The sequence below is a fragment of the Phoenix dactylifera genome, chromosome 6 (assembly GCF_051530095.1).
Source record: "Phoenix dactylifera cultivar Ajwa chromosome 6, Ajwa_hap1_PhDact_Kaust_v1.1, whole genome shotgun sequence".
Lineage (NCBI taxonomy): Eukaryota > Viridiplantae > Streptophyta > Magnoliopsida > Arecales > Arecaceae > Phoenix > Phoenix dactylifera.
In genome coordinates, this window is record NC_143195.1 from 3,191,600 (window position 1) to 3,216,494 (window position 24,895).

General features: G+C 40.2%; 2 protein-coding genes across 7 annotated transcripts in view; one reads left to right on the top strand and one right to left on the bottom strand.

Moving 5' to 3' along the window:
* LOC103703829 (phospholipase D delta-like) overlaps nucleotides 1-24,895 on the top strand; it is a 73,011-nt gene that overhangs the window by 38,409 nt on the left and 9,707 nt on the right. For all 6 annotated transcript variants that reach the window (XM_026803314.4, XM_039126838.3, XM_088723159.2 and 3 more), the window contains exons 7-8: nucleotides 17,544-17,692; nucleotides 18,798-18,968. In XM_026803314.4, the coding sequence (XP_026659115.4) occupies nucleotides 17,544-17,692; nucleotides 18,798-18,968 (320 nt within the window). The remainder of the gene's footprint in view (nucleotides 1-17,543; nucleotides 17,693-18,797; nucleotides 18,969-24,895) is intronic.
* LOC148703065 (uncharacterized) lies at nucleotides 1,391-2,347 on the bottom strand. Its single transcript, XM_089923757.1, has 3 exons — nucleotides 2,190-2,347; nucleotides 1,772-1,791; nucleotides 1,391-1,707 (listed from the first exon to the last, which is right to left on the bottom strand). The coding sequence occupies exons 1-3, from the start codon at nucleotides 2,285-2,287 to the stop codon at nucleotides 1,391-1,393; spliced, it is 435 nt and encodes a 144-aa protein (XP_089779883.1). The 5' UTR covers nucleotides 2,288-2,347.

Consider the following 24,895-nt stretch of genomic DNA (forward strand, 5'->3'; position numbering starts at 1 on the left):
AATGTCGGTACGGTCGGTATCGAGCGTACGGTACCGTACCGACACTCGGTACGCCTATACTAGTGCGGCACCGGTACGGGGTTCGGTACCGGTACGGCGAACCTTGGGTTCGGCCTTCCGAATAGTTTGTTTTGGACGTTTGTTTAGCCGTAAGATGGCTAAACAACTCTCCCTCCCTCCAATTTGCAAAATCATACTGATTCAGCACGATTAAAGGAAGATCCAAGCCTAAATAAGGTGTGCTTTTCAAGATCCGCTGTACCGGTACCGGTGGCCGGCCGGACCGGTACACAGTACCGGTTCGGTACGTACCAGCCGGTACAGCGAGCCAAAAATTTGGATTCCTTTTTTTTTAAAATGTTGTCTCTGTTGGATCTTAAATTAAGTAAAGATTGATATTTTTTTATTGCTTTTTTCATGATTTTTGATGTTTCTATGTTTAAATTTAGGGTTGAAATTTGAAACATAGATGATGCATGTTATTAGCTCCTCCTGTTCCAAATGATAAAATGATACTCATAAAATATCTTCAAATTAAGATACAATCATTTACATACATTACATTTAAAGCACTCTCGGATATCTAAAATCGGAACGAGTGTCGATGGCTCTCGTAGATATCCGGATCATAAGTATAGTCAGGAGGAGGTAAATTAACCCAATCAGAAGGAACACGCGCTAGGTTATAAGAACTGTCGGATCTCTCGCTCACGCTCTGACTCTGAGAGGTGTCTTCTGATTGTGTAGGGGGCCATCCAAATATGGCGGAAGCAAAATTCGATGCACCATATCCATATTCATCAGGCTGAGGCTGTGGATAATAAAATCTGTATCCATATGCGAGCTCATCTGTAGCCGTATCTTGTCTTCCTGAACGACCTCGAGGAGCCCGTCTTCTATATCCAATGATATCCTCATGGAATCTATCAGGTGGTCGACCGTGGTCCGTATCCTGTGTAGCACCCATAAATTGGGACTCACCGGTGAAATAAAGACCACCCTCCGGCTGTGTCTCATAAGTAGCATACTGTCCTCCGCTCCCTCCATGGCTAGAAGAACCGTCACCACCAGAACCTTCATCGCTGCTGGTCCAAGTCTCCTCGACACTCTCCATTGGGACCCTTTGTTTTCCTTTTCTGGCCCTCTCTGTCTGGCTATGTCGTCCTTCTCTGCCGAGCATCTCTCGATCAGCTCTCTTGGAGGGTGTCTCGTACCAATCATATGATGACTGGCTCCCCTGTGCCTGCAGCTGATCAGCTCTGGGAGTGCGTGAAATATTGCGCTCAGCCCATTGCTCTGGATCGACCCTAGCCTCAAAGGCTATGAAGCTAGCTGGTCATGGAGGCGATCCTGGCTCGTCAAGCTTGGGGTCCTACTGCTGACCTACAAGCTAGCCGAGTAGTGGATCATCGTCATCATCGGTGAAGGTTCCGTAAATCGGATCTGCATACTTGAGCTCTGCTTTCTCCTGAATGCACTTTAGCCTCAACCGTAGATTGTAGTGCACATAAACAAGATCGTTGAGGCGCTTTTGTGTCAAACGGTTTCTTTGTTTGCTGTGGATAAGGGCGAAGGTGGACCAATTGCGTTCACAGCCACTAGAGAAGACTGTTTGGGAGAGGATCCGGATAGCTATCCGCTTTAGATTTCTCGCGGATCCGCCAAAATGCACCCACCATTCAGCTGCAAAAATATTTATGAAAATTACTTATATGATAGTTCCATATTAGTAACTAACACCAGGTGAATGTCTTTCTGATGTGTCACGTACCTGGATTCATATTGTGTTTGCTGAGGCAGCCGCTCGTTGGCCAAAACTGTAGCTGCCCTCTCTAAATAATTTGCTCTGTAAAAAAAAAGCATGTTCTACCATATTAATAATTGAAGATGCCGGTATACTTACATATGCTGGTAATTACTAAATCATAATTACCTCTTCAAGACATAGGGCCGCTTTTTCTGGATCATGCTCCATCTTGTAAATCACATTACGCAAAGCATCAAGAAGTGTTTCATCCATACCAATTCCATCTATGCTGTACTGAAACCGGGGGTTTAGGTAGTATGCTGCACATATACGAGACTATCTTAGCATAATTATATAAGTACATCCATCACTATAATTGTCACTATAATTATATCTTAGCTTACCTGCTAGATGCAATTTCTTACCCATTTGCGCTTTCCACCGTCGCTCAATGATGTTGATGTATGACTGGCCATGCGCTGGATCTGCCTTGATAATCTGATCCTTTGCCTTGACCATCATGTGATACAAAAACCCCATCTGAGGGCAGATTTCACTATCTATGGCCCACAGCACTTCATATAATGGTTTGATAGCCTTGACTATTGTGGTAGCCCGCTGCCAGAATGACTGTCTCGTCACCAAGTCTTCTATCTTGCTCCCTTCAGTGCTGGCATAAGAATATCTATCATGCCACTCGGGACTGGTAAACATCTGACGTAGGGCTCCTCTCTTCTCGAGAATGCTATCAAGTGCGATGAAGTTGGTAGCAAACCATGTGACTTCTAATCTCATAATCTCTCCCCCTGCATACTTTCTCATCAGTGAAAGGATCCAATTATGGTTATAAATATACCTGGTGATGCATTGGGCTGTCTCCACCATTTGCTGCACCCTACGGATCTTTCCAATGTCCATCAGCATGAGATCGATACAATGTGCTGCACATGGGGTCCAAAAAATATGTGGTCGCCGCTCCATCAAGATCTGCCCTGCAGCCTTATATTGCGGCCCGTTATCAGTGACGACTTGCACGACATTCTCCTCTCCTACCAGATCAATCACATCCTCCATAAGTTTCAGCATGCACGCGTTGTTGTGCACATAAGCCGAAGCATCAACCGACTTGTAGAAAAAAGTCTTCGCATCACAGTATGTCAGAAAGTTGATGCTCCGCCTAGTCGGACCGGTCCAACCATCGCACATAATGGTTAGTCCATATATGAGCCACTTGGTCTTGTAGGAGTCAATCCAATTCTCCAGCTCCTCCTTATTGTTGTCAAGAAGCTCACCGTAGATGTCCTTCGGGTTTGGAGGAACTACACCGGGACCGGCAGCTTATATGGCGGCAATGACAGACCTATAGTACGTATTGTCTGCTACATTCGTTGGGATGTGGCTGAAGTGAAACCAGGATCCAATAGCTCGCCATATAGTTTTCTTCTTATCCTTCATCCACATTGTGTCTACCCTCTGCTGCCTTGAATCTCTACTGGGGAGAGCATGCGGATCTACATCATGAATTGTCGCTCCTTGTGGAATTTCTCTAGATAACTTCTTTCGGCTACCAAAACTACCTAGCATAGATGCAATCCGGCCACGTTCTTTGCCGACGCCCTCCCTGACTGAAGTTGTCCTCAAGAACTTTGGATCTTGTCTAGTGCTCCCAGAACCGCCGCCCGACTCGTATACAGAGGGCCCAAATCGAGCCCTATGCCTGGCCACCTCCTCCTGCTGCCACTGATCATCCCGACTTGCCTGCATGGCCGCCTGAATATTTGCCTCCTCATCTAGATCCTCAACCTCCTCCAGCTCCCTAGAGTGATAGGAAGGTGGCTCTGCCGCTCGGCGATCGACCTTCGCCCTCTTCTTGAAAGCCCTCTCCTTTCCTTCTTTGGCCTCGGCGAGATTCTGCCTCATCAGCATACGAATCTCGCCAGGACAATTCGGGCACGTAGCAACCTCACCGGAATTTCCGGCTAAGTGTTGCTTCAACTTGGTTACCCCTCCTCCCTTGAAAACCTTGTCGCAAAAGTTGCATTGAAACTGGTGCCGTTGCCCCTCTCTTCCAAGTCTTCGCCCATAAGACCAGCCAATATCACGCTTTGTAGGGTTCATTTTTCTTGATGGCTCCATTTCTATTATAAATGTACAACATATCAAAAAATTAAGCTAATGGAATAAATTTTCGCATGATCTTATTTTTTAAGCGATTCATAAACTATTTTTTTTAAGCTACTTATTAACAAAATTAATGAAATAACATAGGACAAAAAAACACACCTTAAATAGTCTTCGTTGGATTTTTTGGGAAGGACCTCTTCCTGAATTTGTGGGCTATCTCTCAAATTTTTCCTTCTCTGGTTACTCCTCAGAGCCCCACTGAATTTAAGAAATCTAGACTTTGGAGTTTGAATGTTCTCGTTCGGTTTTTTATAATCGAACGAGGAAGGCCAAGACGCAAGAACCTTGCTCTCAGCCATCAAGTTTAAAAAAAGTGGCTGAGCCACTTCTTTCATTTCAAAAGCGAAAGAAGTGGCCACTCGGCCACTTCAGACAGAAGTGGCTGAGAGGCCATTTTCTTTTTTTTTTGAGAAGAAAGAAGTGGCCTCTCGGCCACTTCTTTTTCTTTTTGAGAAGAAAGAAGTGGCCGAGAGGCCACTTCTTTGTTTTTTTGAAATGAAAGAAGTGGCCTCTTGGCCACTTCTTTTTTTTTTTGAATGAAAGAAGTGGTCGAGAGGCCCCTTCTTTGTTTTTTTGAAATGAAAGAAGTGGCCTCTCGGCCACCTAAAAAAGCTGTGGCCTAGGAGCAGCAACATATATATAATAGCATAATAGATAGTTTTCAGGGTGTGAATTTCTTATGACTAATCCTGAGGAGCGATGAGTTTCTAGTATGTATGATGGGAAAATCTCAGACACCAACATGTACATGCCAGACACTAAGGCCTTCGAGTGAGAGTCCAAGGCATCTCAATTGGAAAAAAAAGTGCTAGACTCAAAGCTTTCTATAATATTCCCCTACAATCAGCTCACCCCACCCCCACGCCCTAATCCAACCCCCCCCCCCCCCAACCAAAAAAAAATCCCCCTTACTCTATGTGCACCTTGGTGTTAAACCTTTTGAGGATGAGCCCCATATCTCTTGCTTAGCATCTTAATAATTGTGAGTTCTTGGGTTTTGAGTTCTTAATATCTAACAATCAAGGTCTGGGAAATTGGGCCATACCGCTCGATTTAGGCAGCACCGAATCGACCCGGTGCCATATCGAGTCGGTTCGCTCTACAAAAACAGTTCCGGCCCCCTATGGGCTGGAACCTCAACGACACCAGTCGGAACTAGTCATATTTGGGCCGAAACGGGACGGTTCCGTTCGGTTCGAGGTGGACTCGGACCGAGTCAAGTATTGTGGCATTATTGCTACAACGCGGGCTTTATGGCAATAATGCCACAGCGCGGGCGCTAGCTTTAAAAGCCGAATGCCATTGGAGGGGAAGGCTTTTATCTACATAGAGCTAAGACTTTTCCTTTCCAAAAAATCTATAAACAACACCGATTCAGTCTATCAGAAGGAAGAGCCAAGGCTAAATAAGGTGTGCTTCTTCTCCTCTAACTTCTTTCTTTTTCAGGAGAGGAAGGAGCTTGAAAAATAGCTAAAAATTGCAAAAAAGAGATCATACCAAATTTTTCTATTTGGGCTTATTTTTTTATATATTGTAGATCTATGGAGATGTACATGCTTACATAAAAATTTTAATTTTTGGGTTATATATAAATTTTAAAAATTTTAAATATATATTTTGGACTAGAAAATGATATATTGTTTAAAAATAAATAAAATATGAAAAAAATAGAATTGTGTATTAGATAATCTGGCGTACTTGGTAAATCTACAAGAATGGAGCCATCAAAAAAAAGAAAGATCGCGTGATATTGGCTAGGAGCATAGGCAAATGCTCTCGGGCTGTCACCATTGGCAGTGCAACTGGTGCAACATGGAGTTAAGGGAAGAAGGGGTAACTAGATTGAAGCAACACTTAGCTGGTGGTTATTCTGACGTATCTGTGCTGCAAATGCCTACAGAAGGTTCGACAGCTGATGAAGAAACACCTCGCTAATTTTAGAGCAGTGATGGAGAGGGCTGCCAAGAAGGTAGAGGTGGACCGTCGAGTGGCAAAGCCATCTTCCTATCATTCTAGGGAGTTAGAGGATGCGTGCTCTCCAGATGATGAGGAAGCACATTTAGGTTGCCATACAGGCGAGCTTGGATGATCAGTGGCAGCAGAAGATGGCCAAGCATAGGGCTCGATTTGGGCCATCGTACTGAGTCTGGTTCTGGTTCTGTGAGCAGCTAGTTGGATCTAGAGTTCAGAAAGATCTCCTCAGTCAGGGTAGTCGTTAGCAGAGGCGGTGGCCGGATAATATCTATGCTGGAGGTTTTTGGTAGTTAAAAGCAATGATCTAGAGAGATTCCACCAGGAACAACAATCCATGATTTAGATTCACTTGCCTTTTTCAATAGAGATTCGAAGTAGCAGAGGTTGACTCAATGCTGAAGAAGAATAAGAAGAACGATATATGGCGGGCTATTGGATCTTGATTCCACTTTAGCCACATTCCAGTGAATGTGACAAATAATACGTACTCCATGTTTGCCATTTTCGCCATATAGGTTGCCGGTACCGGTGTAAATTCTTCAGATCTGAAGGACATTTATAGTGAGCTTCTTGACAGTAATAAAGAGCTAGAGAAATAGATTGCCTCCTACAAAAGCAAATGACCCATATATGGACTGACTAGGATGTGTGATGCCCACATATGGACTGACTATGATGTGTGATGGTTGGACCGGTCCTACTAGACGGAGCATCAACTTTCTGACATATTGTGATACGAAAATTTTCTTCCACAAGTTGGTTGATGTTTCTAATTAGGTGCACGACGCTGCGTACATTCTTAAACTTATGAGCCATAATATAAGATCATCAGAAAGGTCTTGATGGAGCAGCGGCTGTATATTTTTTGGACCCTATGTACTACACATTGTATTGATCTCATGTTGATGGACATTGCAGAGATTCATAGGGTGCAATAGACAGTGAAGACAGTCCAAACCATCATCAGGTATATTTATAACCATACCTAAATTCTTTCATTGATGAGGAGGTATCAGGAAGAGAGATTTTGAGACTATGAGTCACACGATTTGTTATCAACTATATTGCACTTGATAACCTTCTTGAAAAGAAAGCAGTCCTACGTCAGATGTTTGTCAGTCTTGAGTGGCAAAAAAGTAGATATGCCCAGTATGGGACTGAAGGATGTAGTGTCGAAAACTTGTTGACAAGGCAAACATTCTAACAGCGGGCATTGCGATAGTGAAGCTATCAAACCATTGTTTGAAGTACTTTGGATCGTGAATAGTGAGAGGTACCCCCAGATGAGCTTTCTGTATTGCATAATGGAGAGAGCAAAGGCTCAGATCATGGAGGCAGATCCAGCCCATGCCTAGGAGTACATCGGCATCATTGAGTGGCAGTAGGACTACCAAATGGGTAGGGATTTGCATTTAGTAGGTAAAGAAAAATATTGAAAGTTAGACTACTTCTGTACTTATATAATTTTACTAAGATAGTCTCCTTTATATATAGCATACTATCTGAACTCTTGGTTCCAGTACAATGTAATTGGCATTGGTATGGATGACAAAATTTTGGCCGCTTTGTGTAATGTCATTTACAAGATGGAGCTTGATTCAGAAGTTACGGCCCTATGTCTAGAAGAGTTAACTTTAGTGACATAAGTAAGTTAACTCGTATCTTGTATTATTAATATAGTACAATACGGTTTTTTTCACAGACCAAATTATTTAGAGAGTGCAGCGACAGTTTGGGAGTGCAGAAAGCTATCGTGAGTAAGACAAGTGTTAATCCAGGTATATTAGACATCAGGAGGACATTTACCTAGCGCTAGCTAGTTACTAATATGGTACTATCTTATATCTATTTTTTCAATATTTTTGCAGCTGAATGGTGGATTTATTTTGCATTGTCCATAAGAAATATTTAGCGGGTAGCTATTCGGATCCTGTTCCAGACAGTCTTCTCGAGTGACTGTGAGCGCAACTGGTCCACCTTTGCCTTTATCCACAGTAAGTAGAGGAATCGTTTGACACAGAAGCGCCTCAACGACCTTGTATATGTTCACTACAATTTGAGGTTGAGGCTCAAGTGCATTCAAGAGGAAACAAAGCTCAAGTATATAGATTCGATCTATAGTGCTCTCGTTGATGATGAGGATGATCCTATGATCGGATGGATTCTGGGCCAGCAGTAGAAACCGGAGCTTGACAAGCTAGGATCGCCTCCATGATCAGCCAACTTCATAGTCGACGAGGCTAGGGTCGATGCAAGGCAATGGGATGAGCGCAATATTTCACGCATTCCTACAATTGATCAGCCAAAGCCACAAGGGAGCTAGTCATCATATGACTTTTTGTTCGAGACATCCTCTTCGAAATATGCTTGAGAGATGCTCAGACGAGGACACTACGTTATCCGGTCGACTCGGTGGAGGGCGATATAGCCAGGCAGAGAAAGACACGAAGGGTAAGAACTGCCCAGCAGACCAAAAAAGAAAAACAAAAGGCTCTAATGGATAGTGTCAAGGAGTCTTGGAGCAACAACGATGATAGTTCTGATGATCATGGATCTGCTGGCAATGGAGAAAGTGGAGAACAGGAAATCATTGTTTATGAAACACAGCCACAAAGTAGTCTTCGATACACCGGTGAGTTTCAGTTTATGCATGCTATACATGATAAGGACCACGGTGCACAATCTGGTAGAGCTCGCGAAAATACGATTGCATATAGAAGACAGACTCCTTGAGGTCATTCAAAAGGACACGATACAGCTGCAGATAAGAGCTCGCACGTGGAGTAGGATTCATAGACGTATTAGATTTCGAGCCATATACTGGATCCTATTATTCACAGCCACAAACAACCTATATGACCCATACGGATATGAATATGGATATGATACATTTGAGGCATCTTTCGGTGGCTACTACTACAGGTAGGATTTTGTTGCTGGTAAATTCGGATGGGCCCCTCCACAGCCGTATAATCAGCCAGAGGACACCTCTCGGAGTCAAGCTTCAGCAAGAGATCCGAGAATGCTTATAACCCGACGCACGTTTCTTATGGGATGAACGTACAAGACTATAATACCGTTTGGTTAGAGGGATGGGTTGATGTGCCTCCTTCTGACTATACTTATGATCTGGATATCTACGAGAGCCATCGCCACTCGATCTGATTTTAAATATCAGCATGTATGTTGTACTTTAAATGTATATAACTAATTGTATCTTGATTTGAGGATATTTTATGTTGTTCATTTTATAATTTGTATCATTTTAAAGTAATAAGATGCATCATCTTGGTTAAACCGGGATCATTGGAACATCAAAAAAATCAAAAAATAAAAAAACATCAAAAAATATAAAAAAAATCAAATTAGACTTTAATTCATTGAAAAAGTTCAAAAAGAGTGAGAACTTCAAAAAAAAATCAGGGTGTGCGGTTTGTGAACCGAGACGCCCTACCGATTCGGTCGGTTCGGTTCAACCCAAACCGGTACCGAATCGTACTGGGCGTCGACTGGTACGGATTTCGGTACCGGTTTGGTGGACCTTGCTAACAATGGTTCTATCATGATGAAACAAATAACTAAATAACATCTATAAAATTAGTATTTGCAATGAGCAGTCCTTCAATGAAAAGAATTACTGACTTTTGCCACAAGACTCCTGAAATCCTCTTGTTTTTTTTTTTGATTAACCAAAATAGTCATGCCCATCTAGTATTAATAAGTCCATCAAAAGCAATATACAAAACATCACAAAACTGAAAGGGAACAGTTGCATAGTCCACCACAAAGTGCCACCAGAATGTTCTATTGCATAGGAGGCCACCCAGCCCGTAGCTTTATTCACCTCACCGTGCGAGTGGCACGGAACTAGGCATTTCTCCTAGCTATCCTCCAAACATCCAACAGTAATGGTTGCCCATCCACCAGTTGCATCTGTCTCGATATCTACCCAATCATAGTCACCGAATCACCCTCAAGGAGGATGTGGTCGGCCCTCAGATTAAGTTTCGCATACCTAATTCCCTGCCACGCCCCTCTCAATTTCACTCCAAAGATAGAGATATCATGTAACTGACTGCCGCTAGCAACAATGAACCGGGAATCAAGGCCCTCTAATCACAAATCCTGCACCAAAATGCTCTTGTTTGGTAGCAACAGAATACCATTTCAGTTCGGAGGTGGCAATTGGAGAAAATAATATAAGAGTAGCTAAGCCAGAATATGGCATTATGGTTGACCGTTGACACCACAATAGAGACCACTTAGCTTCAACTCTTTCTTGGTGGCATAAGGGCTTCCGTAAAATCACCCAAAGTTCACTATCATATAAACAAAATGTTAATTAGATCACCAATAATTTGATGTTTCCCATAGACTAAGCTTATTGATTTCAATTGCCTCCTTATCTACATGCCATATTTATTTCCCATGTTTCAGATTATTGATATTTTCACATAGTTAAATACACTAAAACTGCTTCTTACTTGTCAAACTCTCAACGTAAACCTACTGTAAGTTAAACAAGGGTTGTTAGATGTACGCTTTCATATATTATATTCTTGGATAGTCTCCATGTCCTATTTATTTCAAACTTTATTCTTTTGGTATTCTCATCATATAGCTGATCATGTGCTTTGCACTTGTGCATGTTTTGGGTTGTCGCATTCAAGGTTCTTAGTAGACCCAGCTGCATGGCCCAATATAGGGTATACCATAAATGATACCATATTAGTATGATATGGAGGCTCGATATAGCACTATATTAACATGTGGTAATGTTTGTTGTACCACTCTGAACCTCTTGGTTTAGGGTGTACTGACCGAAACTGGCACAAAAACACCATTCGGGTCAGTACAGGCTCCAAATTGATCCGTACCAATCCGTACCGACCCAACTAAGCTAAACCATATTGTACCACTCGGTATCGTTCAAATATGGAATGCATATCGTACCATTCTGATCAGTTTTGGGTGGTACCATGATACAAGGCGAGAAAAAGAGGTCTTAGGAGTTATCTCAATATGGTACCCCGTACCAACCAAGGTTCATTGAATGGGTACCGTGACATGTACCCATCGGCTACTTGTACTGTGAGACCCTGGAACTGGGCTCGGTCCATCTGACCGGCCCAGTCCTAGAGGCCGCACGTGAGGCAGCGGGATGGAGAGATCCATCCCGAAGAAGGAGGAGCCCCATTTTAGGGCTTCTCCTCTTTCTCCTTTGAAGCCATCCGAAGAGGAGCCGCCAAACCCCGCCTCCAGTTTGCGATCTTCCTCCTCGTGCAGCCACTCGAGAGAGAGAGAGAGAGGGAGGGAACCGTTGAAGCCGGTCTTCTTTGATTCGGGTGGTTCCATTGCCGCCAGAGAGGAAGAGAGCCGCCGGAGAGAAAGAAGCCACGGATCCTCACCGGAACTGAGGTAAGAGTTCATACTCCTCTTCTCTTCATCTCTTGGCACTTGGATGTGATTCTTCATATGTTTGAGCCGGCCAATCGCCGGAGTTTGGATTTTCGTGTTCACCGCCGTCGGCTCGTGTTTACTGCCGTCGGGTCGCGTTCATCGTCGTTGGCAGCCGTGGTTGGCCGAGCCTACCTCGCCACCTCTTGCTGCCGACAGGGCTGGCCACTGCGGCCGCCCTTGGACTCGACCGAGGGAAGAAGAAGAAAGAAGGGGGGGAAGAGAAGAAGTCGGGAGAAGAGAAGAAGGAAGAAGAAAGAAAAGGGGGGAAAGAGAAGAAGTTGGGAGAAGGTTCTGGAGGAGAGAAGAAAAAGAAAAGAGAAGAAAAGAAAAGAAAAAGAGAAGAAAAGAAAAAGAAAAGAAAAGAAAGAAAAGAAAAGAAAAGAAATAATAATAATAGTAATAATAATAAAATAAAGGGAGGAGGGTGGTCTATGGGTATGAACCCGAATCCGAATCCGAAACCGGGGTGCTAGACACCTTGGCAGGGTCAGCCCTGGGAGAATGTTAAAATTTAAGTTTTATAGATATTGTGATGAATTTTAAAAGAAAAATATGATTTTTGGATATCAGGTTCTGCGACGAACGTGTGAAATTAATTAGATTTGTTGTGGATCGCGTTCAATGTAAGAAATGAACTGCCTTTTCTAGACTCTTCATTTATATAATATTATTTTTGCATCGAATAAATTGTTAATGAATTTATATGTGATTTATGAATTTTACGAGATGATGGTTTGATATGAAAAATAGATATGTGAAATGGAATAATATTTTTCGAACTATTTCTATATTTACCGTTCTTGCATCGTATATGCATATTTAGATCGAATTATGATATATATCTATTATGTTACAAAAAGAATTTTGATGTGCATCAGATTTAGAACTCTTAGCCTGACTATGTTCTGGATCCTGCCAATTGGGGGTTATGCATTGGCAATTCTGGCCCCACCGCAGGGTATAAATGCGGTATTCTGGCCCACTTTGCAGGGTATAAGTGCGGTACTCTGGCCTACTCCGCAGAGTATAAGTGCGGTTCTGTTTCTGGCCTAGCCACAGGGTATAAGTGTGGTTGTAGTTAAAGGCTGTTGAGTTAAATGTGATTTGTTTTGAATCAGATTTATGATTATGCATATGGATATTTGAAAGATACAGATTTCAATGAATTTGTGTTTGAAAAGAAATTGATTATGTTATTATGTTGATTCATCGTAAATTGTATTTATATTTTATGTTATTATATGAATTGCCTAGTTAAGGTATTTATTACTTACTGGGCTATCTAGCTCATTATACGATTTCTTACTGTTTTTACAGATCCAAAGAATTAGCTTGATCCAGGGTTTTACAATATGGGAGAGCGAATAAAAGAATTATGACACAAGTTATCTTAGATTAGGTTTTATTTAAATTAATGTTCTATCTTTATTGTTCCGCTGCGTATTGAGAACTATGAGACTTTATAATTTGTGTCAGTCAATGGAATAAGATTGCATTTATTTCAGCTGAATTATTTTAGTTATATAATTGAGATGTTTGGTTTAGATGCTTTGCATGCTCGTGGGGAGAGTTTCCTACAGGTGTGCGGCGGTTGGCTCGGACCCTCGGCTCGCAATCTCGGGCCGGGGGCATGACAAGTACAGTATGGTATGGATCCATACCATGTTGTGCTAGAGTGTACCGAAAATTGGAGAGGGAGGGGGAGAGGGAGGAGTGGGAGGAAGAGAGAGATATGGAGGGATGGGAGAGGGAGAGAGGAAGGTAGGGGGGAGAGAGAGGCCCAGGCCTTTGCTCACCTGGGAGAGAGAGAGATCGATGCTGTCAGGAACTGGGTTTAAGGTGAAGGTGGAATGTCATCGACGAGGATGGGGTTGAGGAGCAATCACGAGTCGATATCGAGATGAGACTTGAGATGAGGGATCGATTGCTGATAATGTGTAGGATGCGGCAAAGGGATTGCGAGGCAAAGAGAGTAGAGAGAGCTTGAGAGAAAGCCCTTGAAGGCTCTTGAAGAGGCGATGGATCTCAGTGAAAAGAGAGTGATGGAGTGATTTATAACCCACACCGCACCCGCATGGTCGAATAGTCCTGCGTTGGCATTTGTTTGGTTCGGTAGGGCCCGAATTGCCTAGTTCAAGTCTTAGACATTATTTGGTACCGACCAAATTTTGTTGTACTAGACGGTGCCGTACTATACCGAGGCGTACCGTACCGATACCGAATCAAAGTACTATCTTGTACCTTACTGACACTTGGTAACCTCGATGTTTTGTACCGTACCACATACCGACACTGTAATAGGATGGTACCGGCATGGGATCAGGTACCGAAACGACGAACCTTGGTGTTGAGCTAATTGTACCATGTTGAATCGATAATGTACCGTATAGTACCTAATACCGAGATTACAAACCTTAAGTTGTACAACTACCATCCAACACTAGCAGCATACCATGTTTCAGTATAGTAGTATACCATGCTGACCTAACCCATAAGGTACCAGTACAACCCCCAATATCGAGATTGAAAACCTTGGTTATCCTAAAGTGATGCTTTTTAAGTTATCACAAATGAAGCAACAGAATTAATTATTTAAAGCAGTCATTTGTATATTCATTGTATAGGCTATGATCTCTCATGTGGCACATGATTTCAATATATATGTAGTAATTATGAAGCATCTTCAATATATTAATAGCCTTAATTTATGATTATTTTTTACAAAATATATAATACATGCACAGAAATATGGTGACAACATAGACAACGGCAAGTTCGTAGATATTCGATGATCTTAGAATAAATCAAAGCAGAAGGCATGCCTTCAAGGGAATAAGAATCAGCCATCAGATTTCACTTATTTTGAAATGTAGATAGCAACAAAACAAGTAGCAGAAAAGTCCAAGATCCTTTACCTGAGAATAGCACTAATGTTATCATTTGATATGCTGACTATAAGAAGCATTATCCCCCTAGTGACAAAAAGTAGTTTACATAGATAAGAAGAATACAATAGCCTTCTGAAGAGGTATGATGAAAATAAAACAGATAATATCTGGTCCATTCCATTTTCATTTTTGATATTTGAGTTTACCAGGATATGGATGTAAATTTTAGCATCTGACTGATATCAGTTTCAATATTTGCATCCACCAGCAAGAAATGGATTTTGATATGGATATCTGACAACTATTTCATTAATATTCAGGTATGTTTTAAGCTCTATTTAGTCTCATATAACTCTCATTATCTCTGCATTTCTAAGTCAAAAGTAATGGTGCCGGCCTAAGACAGGAGTCTCATAACATGTTGACACGAAGACCTCCGAACTGAGGGTTCGGTCAGTAGAGGGGACAACTTTGCCTCCCTGGAAGAAGAATAGTCCCGCTCTCTAGTCAACTGATCCTGTTGAGAATAAAACTGGGAGGGAACGTGTCACATTAGAGGTGAACAATCAGAGGTGTCCCTCTAATCACCAGGATGAGGCCGGTTCCTCTTTTGGTAGACTCAGCTATGAATGAAGAAATGAATGTCGGCTTCTCCTTATTCATTCTACAGGGCATTGCTAACCCCAAGAAAGTTCTTAATGCTGGTAGGAATTAGTGACATTATCAATATATTTTTCAAAGTAGTGATACCTTTCACTTAGCTGGTGGCATCCTTGAACCACAAATAATCAGCCTTCCATTCTAAAACTCTGTATCCACTAGGAGTCATGTCGTTAAGTATATGTAGGTATTTCTTCATTGTTTTTGAACAATTATTTCTTTGTTTCAGAAAAACAATTGAAGAAAGGTTTGAACTTTGAAGAAACCAATAGTGAACACTTATTTTGTATTAAACAAAATATAAAGTAGAATAATATCTATGATTCTATGCGACAATGTTATATTATCCTTTTTATATCCTCATGTTACTGCCCAATATGTATTCATACCATTTAGAAGAAATATGGGTGCTGACTTTTGCATCCAGTTGAAGTGGATGGATATGGATTTACTAATCTCTGATCCATATGTAATCTGTTTTCAGCTTTAGGAAGAAATGTGAATGAATGATGACTGTACTTGATATAAAGAAGTTAGCTACCATAACCACTTAATTTTTTGCACCATCTTAAGGAGATTGTTCAAGGCCAGAAAGAGTTCAATGATGGTACATGCTACGAGTGATGAAGCATGTGCATGGGCAGCTGTATGATTGTATCAAACATCTTATTATACAAAAGATGCATTTTTTTTGTTGATAAAGAAGCAATTCACGAATTTTGGCCATTCGGGACAACAGGATAGATTTGCTTATAGTCTATACTTTTTAGCCATTTTTTGAGACTTGGTTAACCTTCCTAAGTCGATCCGATAGCGGGTAGGTCGAGATGGTTGAAACCCACATGAACTAGTAACCAGGTGGTTCAACTATTCTAATTGCCCAACAAACCCGTGGGTGAGAGCGGAAAAATTATAGAAAAAATCTCAAAACCTTGAGAGGAGCCTTGTCCTGGAAGAAACAAGGGGAAGGCGATTGGTGGCTCAACATTAAAGGTGGAGGAGGGTGGTAGCAATGCCAAGGGTGACTGACAGCGGAGTTAGTAGGGGTGGGTAGGGACACTGATGGGGGCTTGGGGTGATGAGGATTTGATTTGGTGATGGCTACTCAACATTGGAGAAGAGGAGAGTGGGTGTGGGGGTTCAATGGTAATAGTGAGAAAAGGGTTTTTTGAGAGGCTAGATGGATTTGAGCAAAAAAGCTGGACACAAGAAGAGAGAAGGGCATGCTGGTGAAATGACTTGGATACCGAGAGTTTTGAATGACTTACCTATTGTCCTTGGTCGACTTGTGGCCAACCCAAGATTAAACCATGGACCTGTAACCCGGTCACCTATCTGATTTGCTCTGTGTCAACAAACCAGCAAGCCCCAATCGTCCTCTTATTGTACTCCTTGGAACCACTGAGTTTGATCTTATAGACCTAGAAAAATACGGAGACATTACAATGGGGGCGCCTAATCAATATATTCCAAGACCCCTTAACAGAAAATTGCTTGCAGACTAACAAAAGCCACAAAAAAAAACAAAAAACAAACATGCAGGAGAAAACAAAAATATAGTTCGATGACATGCATATCTGGAAGACTGGAATCATCATTGCTCTGTGAATTCATTATATGGTCAATATGGTGTACCACAAGGTAGAATGATTTTTAATTGAATTTGAATATTTGACCTTCATTGGACAAGTGCTCTTCTTAAGAGTGATATAATAACTGTTCTATTAAAAGAGGTATGTTGGGCATGTAATGTTCAAGAAATGTGGTCAAAGAAACATGTTTACAGGAAGAGGCAAAGAGCATGTAAAGGGTAGGCCTAAGGATGGAAGGGTTGGTGAGATCTAAAATTCTTCAGCATTACTTTTGTTTATAAAACACCTCGATAAAATTGTTACTTGAACTGACAGTTTCTTTGGTCCTTATGTCAAGCGATTGATTTGACAGGGAATTCTGGTACTTGAGAAATTGGTGGTTTCTATATGTTAAGTTGCCAGCGGGTCCAGGATAAGACACAGCACTAACCATAAGTAATTTGTATGCTGTGGTTGCTGTGGAGGAGAAACTGAATTGATGGTCCATTATTGTAATACTTTCCTGAAATGTTTTGTGAATTCTCAATCAGTGTTTAGCTGTTTGATGGCAGACCACTTTTCTTTTAGTTAAACTGGACATGCTGAAATTTCGAGTTAGCTCCAATTTAATGAAGGCCTCCAATTTGATTGTTAATCAATTACTTCTTAGGCTCAATAGTTGATCAATACCAATAATAGGTTTTGAATTTGGACCAAATGAATGCACATGTTAGTAACATATTGTATGCCTTTTCAACAAGGTTTTGGCGCATCAGTCAATATCATACCGTATCGTACCAATACCGAATCGGTGTGCAGTTTTGTATTGTACCGATACTTGGTAGTCTCACTATCTTGTATCGTACCATGTATCGACACTGTAATAGGATGGTACTGATATGGGGTCTGGTACCGAGATAGCGAACCTTGCTTTTCAGATTCTCTACATCATATCTTTGATACTATTGTTTCTTTAATATGTATATGATTGTAATTAGTTATTTGCTCTAGCTACCTACTATAGTTCTTTTGAAGTTAGAGCTTTGATGGAAATAACAGAGGCTGATAATCTGATTCCGATGGAGTTGGCACTGAAAATTGTTAACAAAATTAGTGTTGGAGAGCGGTTTGCTGTGTACATTGTCATACCATTATGGCCCGAAGGAGATCCAAAATCTCAAGCTGTGCAAGAGATTCTCTTTTGGCAGGTATACTGTTTCTTAAATTGTGAGAACTGCCAGCTAAAGTTATTTTTGTTTCCCTAATATGTAACAGCTGATCTGGGACAACCTTTTTCATCATTGTAACATCAGCAGGGACCATAGCAGATAACGTTTTAAATGCATGGAGGGAATGATGATATTATTTAATATTTGGTATAGTCATTTGCTTCTGCTAAATGACTCACTTAAGCAGTGGCAGAGAGCCAGGATCTTATTTGGCAGGGAGGGGTGGGGGCGGCGGGGGGCAACAAAGTTAACATGCAGAAAACTTGGAAAAGAAAGTTCATGCCTTCTTTTTTGTTTAGTAACTTTTATTGCAGATCTAGTTTGCAACAACTTACAGTAAAAGGAAAGCTAGAAATGATTAAAAAAAATTAATTTCTCAACAAGGTGAAAGTCTAAAACATATCTAAACAGCCTATATGAAACACAAACAAGGAAGAATATTAAATAAAGATTAAAGAGCTAGGCAGCAAGTATTATGTTCTAAGGCCCTAAAAGAATTAGTTTTCTAGAATTTAGATTACAGTGTCTTTCCCATTGGTCAAAATATCAGAAATACTTGATAGGCATGGGAATTTATGTAAATCCTCCTTTTCTTCTCTTTCCATCTATCTATCCTTTATAATGCCAAGTATCTTCACCATTGTATATGCAGTAAATTTATAATAATATATTGGCATGTTACAGTTATAGGAAATGCTCTTAATATTAAAAAACTATTGTGGATGCCTTTGCGAGGAATCTTTTATTAAGCAGTACAATCTGATAATGTCATCTTGAATTTGAATTAACAGTTGTCCAACCTAGTTGGGAACAACTAAGGTTGTCTCTGATACTGGAATGAAAGGGTTAGAATGGTTTGGGTTAACTTCTTCAGTTTGTCACGTTCAATTAGTTAGGTCAGGTTCCTGTGGGCAGTCTTATGCTTACGAAGAGAAGTGTAACTATGGTTTTTGTGATAGATGCTCTATAATCGATATTTTCTTAGTAATCTCAGTTGAACTCTAGTTTGCATTTATTTAATTTATGAGTCTTGAAATATTTTCTTCCAGCAATCAGTTTGACTTATCATTTTCTCACATTCCAGAGTCAGACAATAAAAATGATGTATGGAATTATCGGAGGAAAGCTCAAATCCATGGGAATTCAGAATGTACATCCGCAAGATTACCTAAATTTCTACTGTCTTGGAAACCGAGAACTGTTGCCAGAGGGTGCCATTCAATCAACAAATCAACCTTTGGAAAAAACTGCAGCGGTACTCTACAACAACTTTATCATTCATTCTTTATTTAGTCCAGCAGTTTCATTGTTTTAAATACATACGTACTGGTACCCTACAACAACTTTATCATTCATAGCTTTATTTAGTCCAGCAGATTCATTGTGCCAAGTACAAACATACATAAATACATACTTGCACACATGCATACATGATACATGTGCATACATGCATACATGTGCATTCATTTGCAATAGCTTATAGTTAACTTCTGGAGTATGAACACAACTTGGTCCCTTTTAACCTTTGAGAGCATGTCATGATGTTTCTGGGCCATGCCTATTAGGTTTTGGTATATAATATATATATATATATATATATATATATATATATATATATATATATATATTCCATTTTTTATTTTGTAAAATTTTTATTTGATTTTTAGTTTTCCCTCGGTGATTAAAGGTCTAAGGGGTTTTATTTCTTATTTTTTTAAAAAAATTTGGTTTATGGGTTTCAGGAGATAGGTTTAGGGTTTAAAGTTTAAACTTTGAAAAAAACATGGAATACTACACAATGTTAATAAATTTAAATAGATAAACTAATATACTATGACTTTAAAAAAGGCTTGTATTAAATAAATGTAAACTACAACAAACGTACTCACATTTAGTCACGTGTTGAATGTCCATGCTGCTTACAGACATCCAGGTTTCGTTCATAATTAGGGCATGGGACTTGACTCCAACTTAGATTAATGATAATTTTTTAATTTAAATATTATATTAAATTTAAAAAGTGCTAAAATTATATTTGAGTTTGGATAATGTAGCTATCTATGGGGGTTATTGTATATATATTTCTAGCCCATGAGAAGTCATTTTACCTACTTATTTTTCACATTCATTTAATTTTTGGCTTAGGATCAAGTGACCTCAACACACCCAAAGCTAAACTAAAAGCTTCCAAAAAAAGACAACAAGTGAAAACATCTCCCTCAAGCATGCTACAATTTCTTGTTGCAGACCATCCCAATTATTTTTTAATTATTCTTCTCAAAATTCTTTTTTTAAGGAAAAAAAAGCAAAAAACCATCTTATGTGTAGATAATAATACAATATACAACATATCATAAATCATGTTGTACAAAATTTTGGCATTATTTCCCTTGTGTTTTTATTTTATCGCCATTTGCCACATGAAAAACGAAAAAAGGGGAAGAGGAGAGGAGATCTAACCTATTTGTGGCTTGAATTAGGCTGCAATGGCCCCAGATCTCCTCCCTAGCTCACTCTTTCCCTCTATTCTCCACTCTCCCACCAAGCTCAAGCAAGAAACTGAGCAAAGACTTTTTTCTTGTCTAGCCCATGGAATGCAAGCAAACTGACAATTTTCAGGAATTGGGAGGAGCTAGCCAGTACCAGCAGTTCGGGCTAATTAGGACCTAGGACCAAATCAAAGGCTAGTTTCTTTCTGGTTCCTAGCTAGCCTAGTACAACATAGGATGTACTGCTTGATTCGGTCGACTTCACGAACCTTGCTAGTTTCTACAATTCCACAAACCTAAGTTAATGATTCCTATCTTGAAATGCAGAATTTATTATTTTTATTTTCAGTAATTAAAGTATTTGAGATATAAAAAGATATAGGGCATTGTCATGGGTCAACTGGGATTTTGAGTTTTTGGGCATTGTTTATGTTGACTGATGACTACTAGTATCTTATTCATTGTTTTAAAAAGTTTACCTATGTTTCCCTCATCCTTGAAGCAAGGCTCTCCAGAGATGCCATTAGGCCCATGGTCAAGCCTTTTCATTGTTGGACATTCCACATCAAGAGAGTCAAGTGAGGTGTGCATGTTGTACCTTTAAGTAATGCATTCTTTGTGATGGGGGGGGGGGGGGGGGGTCACGGGGGGCATAGTTTTTGGCTTTTTATTATTTATGCAACCAATAGAATGAAAAAGATTTTAATTTCTTGTTTCTTTAATAATTTTGTATGTTCGTGTGAACCCAAAGCTTAGTATGGGAGAAATGTTATTGCTAACTATTAAGATCTGTACATATGTTGCATGCCAAATGCGTCCCTTGCCAGACAAGTCCATCATCCACATACTTCACCCTGTTTTCAGACGATGTCTCTTAAATTTCTAATCTTGGAATATCCATAATACCCGAACCTCGCTTGATTAACCAATATGAACACTTTCCTTGTCGCTATGCATTTGTAAATGATTTTATTCATTATAATAATTAATAACTAAATGAAAGTTTTCCCACTTTTTCAACATACATATTGATTTTCTCTAAAAAATTTGGTAATTCTCACACTAATTCAGATAACTTACGTGCAATAGTTGAAAGTTCATCTTGCTTATCTTCCTTGGTTATTCATTAGGATATAAGCTGTCTATATGCCCTCTCTCCACACTTGAATCATTTTAGCCTCTTTGCACATTACCTAGTCTCTATCAGTTTGATTGCTGTTATGTTGTTGGTCTATCTGCCTGTATTGTTGCCCTAGGAGTTAGATGCTTCAAGGAGCACCATTCAGGTGCTAGCTTTCTCAGTCCATATTGTCACCTTGTAGGTATAGTCAATAGTGTAAAGTTGGAAACCTGCCTGGTCATTTTAAATATCAAGACAAAGACCTTTCCAATACCTCGCCACCGGCACCTCCTCTAACTTTCCAACATAAGGGCTTTCATTTCTTCCCATGTGTTAATGTCTGATATACATTATCAGTCTATTCCCAGCTTAATCTTTTGGAGTTAAAGTGGTTAGTTAACATGATACTAGAGGGGTGTTTTTTTTTTCTTTCTTTTCTCCAGCTTTGAAGGCAAAGATAGCAAAAGATCCATCCGCATTTACTCATTGATGGTATCAAAGCTTAGGTTGCTGGTGGTCATGAATTCGTATCCCTTCTAAGTTAGTTATTGCAAAAGATCCATCAGCATTTACTCATTGATGGTATCAAAGCTTAGGTTGCGGGTGGTCATGAATTCATATCCCTTCTAAGTTAGTTATTCATTTAGTTCACCCAGTTTTCATTTTGACCATTTCATTTGTTTTTTTTTCTAACTTGTTTATTACTCCCCTTGCATGTTACAGTCTGATTGTGAATGAGCGTATTGAAGCCTGATATACAGTGCTGACCCATTCCCTAATAGCTTAAAACTTTTGAGGTTAGGTGGTTAGTCGACACCATGTAGCTCCTTTGCCTTCCCTTTTTCTGCTTGTTGGACTCCAGGAGGCAGTTTGATATATTGGCTTCAAACTGTAGTTTTGCAATTGCAATATGTACCCTTCTTTCTGAAAGTTGGAGCCATCCAAAAAAGGACTTAATGCTTGCAATCATTTCAGAAGAAGAAGAAGTCATCTTCAGATTCACCTTCAAATTAAATTTCAGAAAATATCTATCTCTAGATTCACCTTCAAATTAAATTTCAGAAAATCTCTACTATATACGAATTAACATTATCTTGTTCCACACAGGTTCCATGGTGGGAACTTAGGGCCACGGCTATAATGAGCAATAGGGATTTCTCCTAAGTCCTAAGGCCTGATCTTGCAGCTTGCAACTTCAAAATATCCAGCTTTCTGTCCTCATCTTTCAAATCTCCTATTATGCTATCCCATGGGTTTGAAAAGTTCTAGTTAGCGTTTGCTGTACCGCCCCAAAATGCCCGGTTCGGAGCATACCTGTACCATGTCGGAAACGATACAAAAACATTATTTGGGTTGGCACAGGTGTCGTGTACCAACCGGTTTCAAGTAATACTATGATAAAGGGTGAGAAAAATGGCTTGAGAGTTGTCTTAGTACAAGATGCATAATGTACCTTACCGATCTGTATGGTACCAAACCGATAATATGCTGGTATGGTATCTGGTACTGAGATTGTGGACCTTGGTTTTAGTTTGTTGTTGTAGAGACATGTGAAACTGATCATGGGGACGACACATTGCAGTTTGCTGCCTTAGGATGTTGTGTTTGGCATTTGACTGATTCTGGTAAGAGAAATCAATATATACTATCACGAAATTCGGATATCAGAATCATGTTCTTCTTGGATATTTAAGAGCTATTTTTCAATTTTTCTAACTTGAAGAGGCTGATATGAATTACCTCTGCCCATTCAATTTCCATAACTTCATCATTCTCTTATCTATGTTATTCACTAGCTTATGTAGGTTTTACCTGCAACATAGAAAATTCTAGTTGTTGTTGCACATGCCTTATAGGGTCAAAGAAACCATCTCGAACCGGACGGTTCCGGTCGTACCTGTTAGAAGTATGCCCTAGAAGCCAATATGGCAGACGCATTGTATGAATTCTAGGACATAACAATTGTACTTGATCATTTTATTTATCAATAAAATTGGGTCTTCTTTTCATTCATGTTATTATGTGTCCATGAATCGTCCTAGAAATTAATAAGATAATAACACATTCTTAAAAGTTGAGAATTTAAGACATGTGCCATTAGGTAATTCCTGAACTGCTCCTGATCGAAGGATCATCACGAAGGACGGTGATCGATCCAATAAGATTAGTGTACAAATCACTTTTCTTGATGAACGAGTCTTATGTCCACAGTGTGGCGACACTGGGGTGATTGTGCAAGTGCTTGTTAGAGAACAAGGATGCTGAACGTGACCAAAGCAAGAAGTCACTTGGATGTCTATCCACTCGTCAGTGACTTGACTTGATGCTGCAGTTTTATAACTAGTACTTAGATCTGCGATGCCTCAGCTAATCAAGGTGAGGTTGCTGTAGTTTGACGAGCACATAAACATTGGTCCTAAGGGTCCTTGTGGTGCAGATTGGCTGCGGTAGGTTCACTGTCGGATTAGGGCTGCATCTAGATGGGATCTATCAACCTTGATAAATTAGAAGAGATCCTATGTGATTTATGAGACTAAGTTCGAAAGACCTTGGCTAGGGCAGTTCTGGAAAAGGAGTTTTCCAATCTCGAACTTGAATCAAATAAATCCGACATAAGACAGACGATGGGGTTTGACGAGTTATCCATAACCTCCATCATGTCGGGATCCATGATAGAGGTACTGTATCATATGCTAACTGCACCTAGAGGTTCATCCCTTCCGTTTTGCTGGGTTGTCACTATATGCTGCTAGGTGTCACTAGTGGATTGTGAGACTCGAAGGCATTCACTTGGCGATCAGTGAACCCTAAGAGTAGAGTGGAAATCGTTTCAACCCATTAAAAGGAGTTTCGGATGATATTATTATAGAGATCATAATATATCTCGCTACCAGTCAGAATAGAACCTACGGGGTCACACACATTCGAGGTTTTGATTGTTCCGAAGGTTGGATTACAATTTGGAATCGAAATTAAAATTGATTGTCAATTTGATTGACAATTGGTTTAACCAGTTAAGAGTTAGTGAGTTAAAGAAGAAGAAATTGCAATTGGATTGCAATTTAATTGATTTAATTGGACCTAATTAAATTAGGCTTAACCTTACTGGATAAGGATGGAAAGGCCTAATTAATTAGAACTTCTTATTAGATAAGGAACTTGATTCATGATGTCCGATTCAAGTCCTAATTGGATTAGGATTCATATAAATCAATTTGGAGGACACATTGGGTTATAATTGGATTAGAATTCAATTGGTTAGGTGGGACCATGTAAATTCTAATTGGATTAGGAGACCCACGCATGGAAGGAAGGGAGGGAACCCTCCCTCCATGCGTGTGGAGCAAAGAAGGAAAGGAGGGGCGTCCGCCCCTCCTTCTCACACGCATAAAGAAAGGAGGGGTGTCCGCCCCTCCTTTCCTCTAATGGCCCCACGCCATGTGGAGGGGCAGATGCCCCTCCTCCTCCTGGTTCACGCGGATTGCCACATGGCACATGCACATCCCTTGGATTCTCTTCAAACTCTTTTAAGTAAGGGTTGTGATAGAATTAAGTAAGGGGTGTTGCAGATTT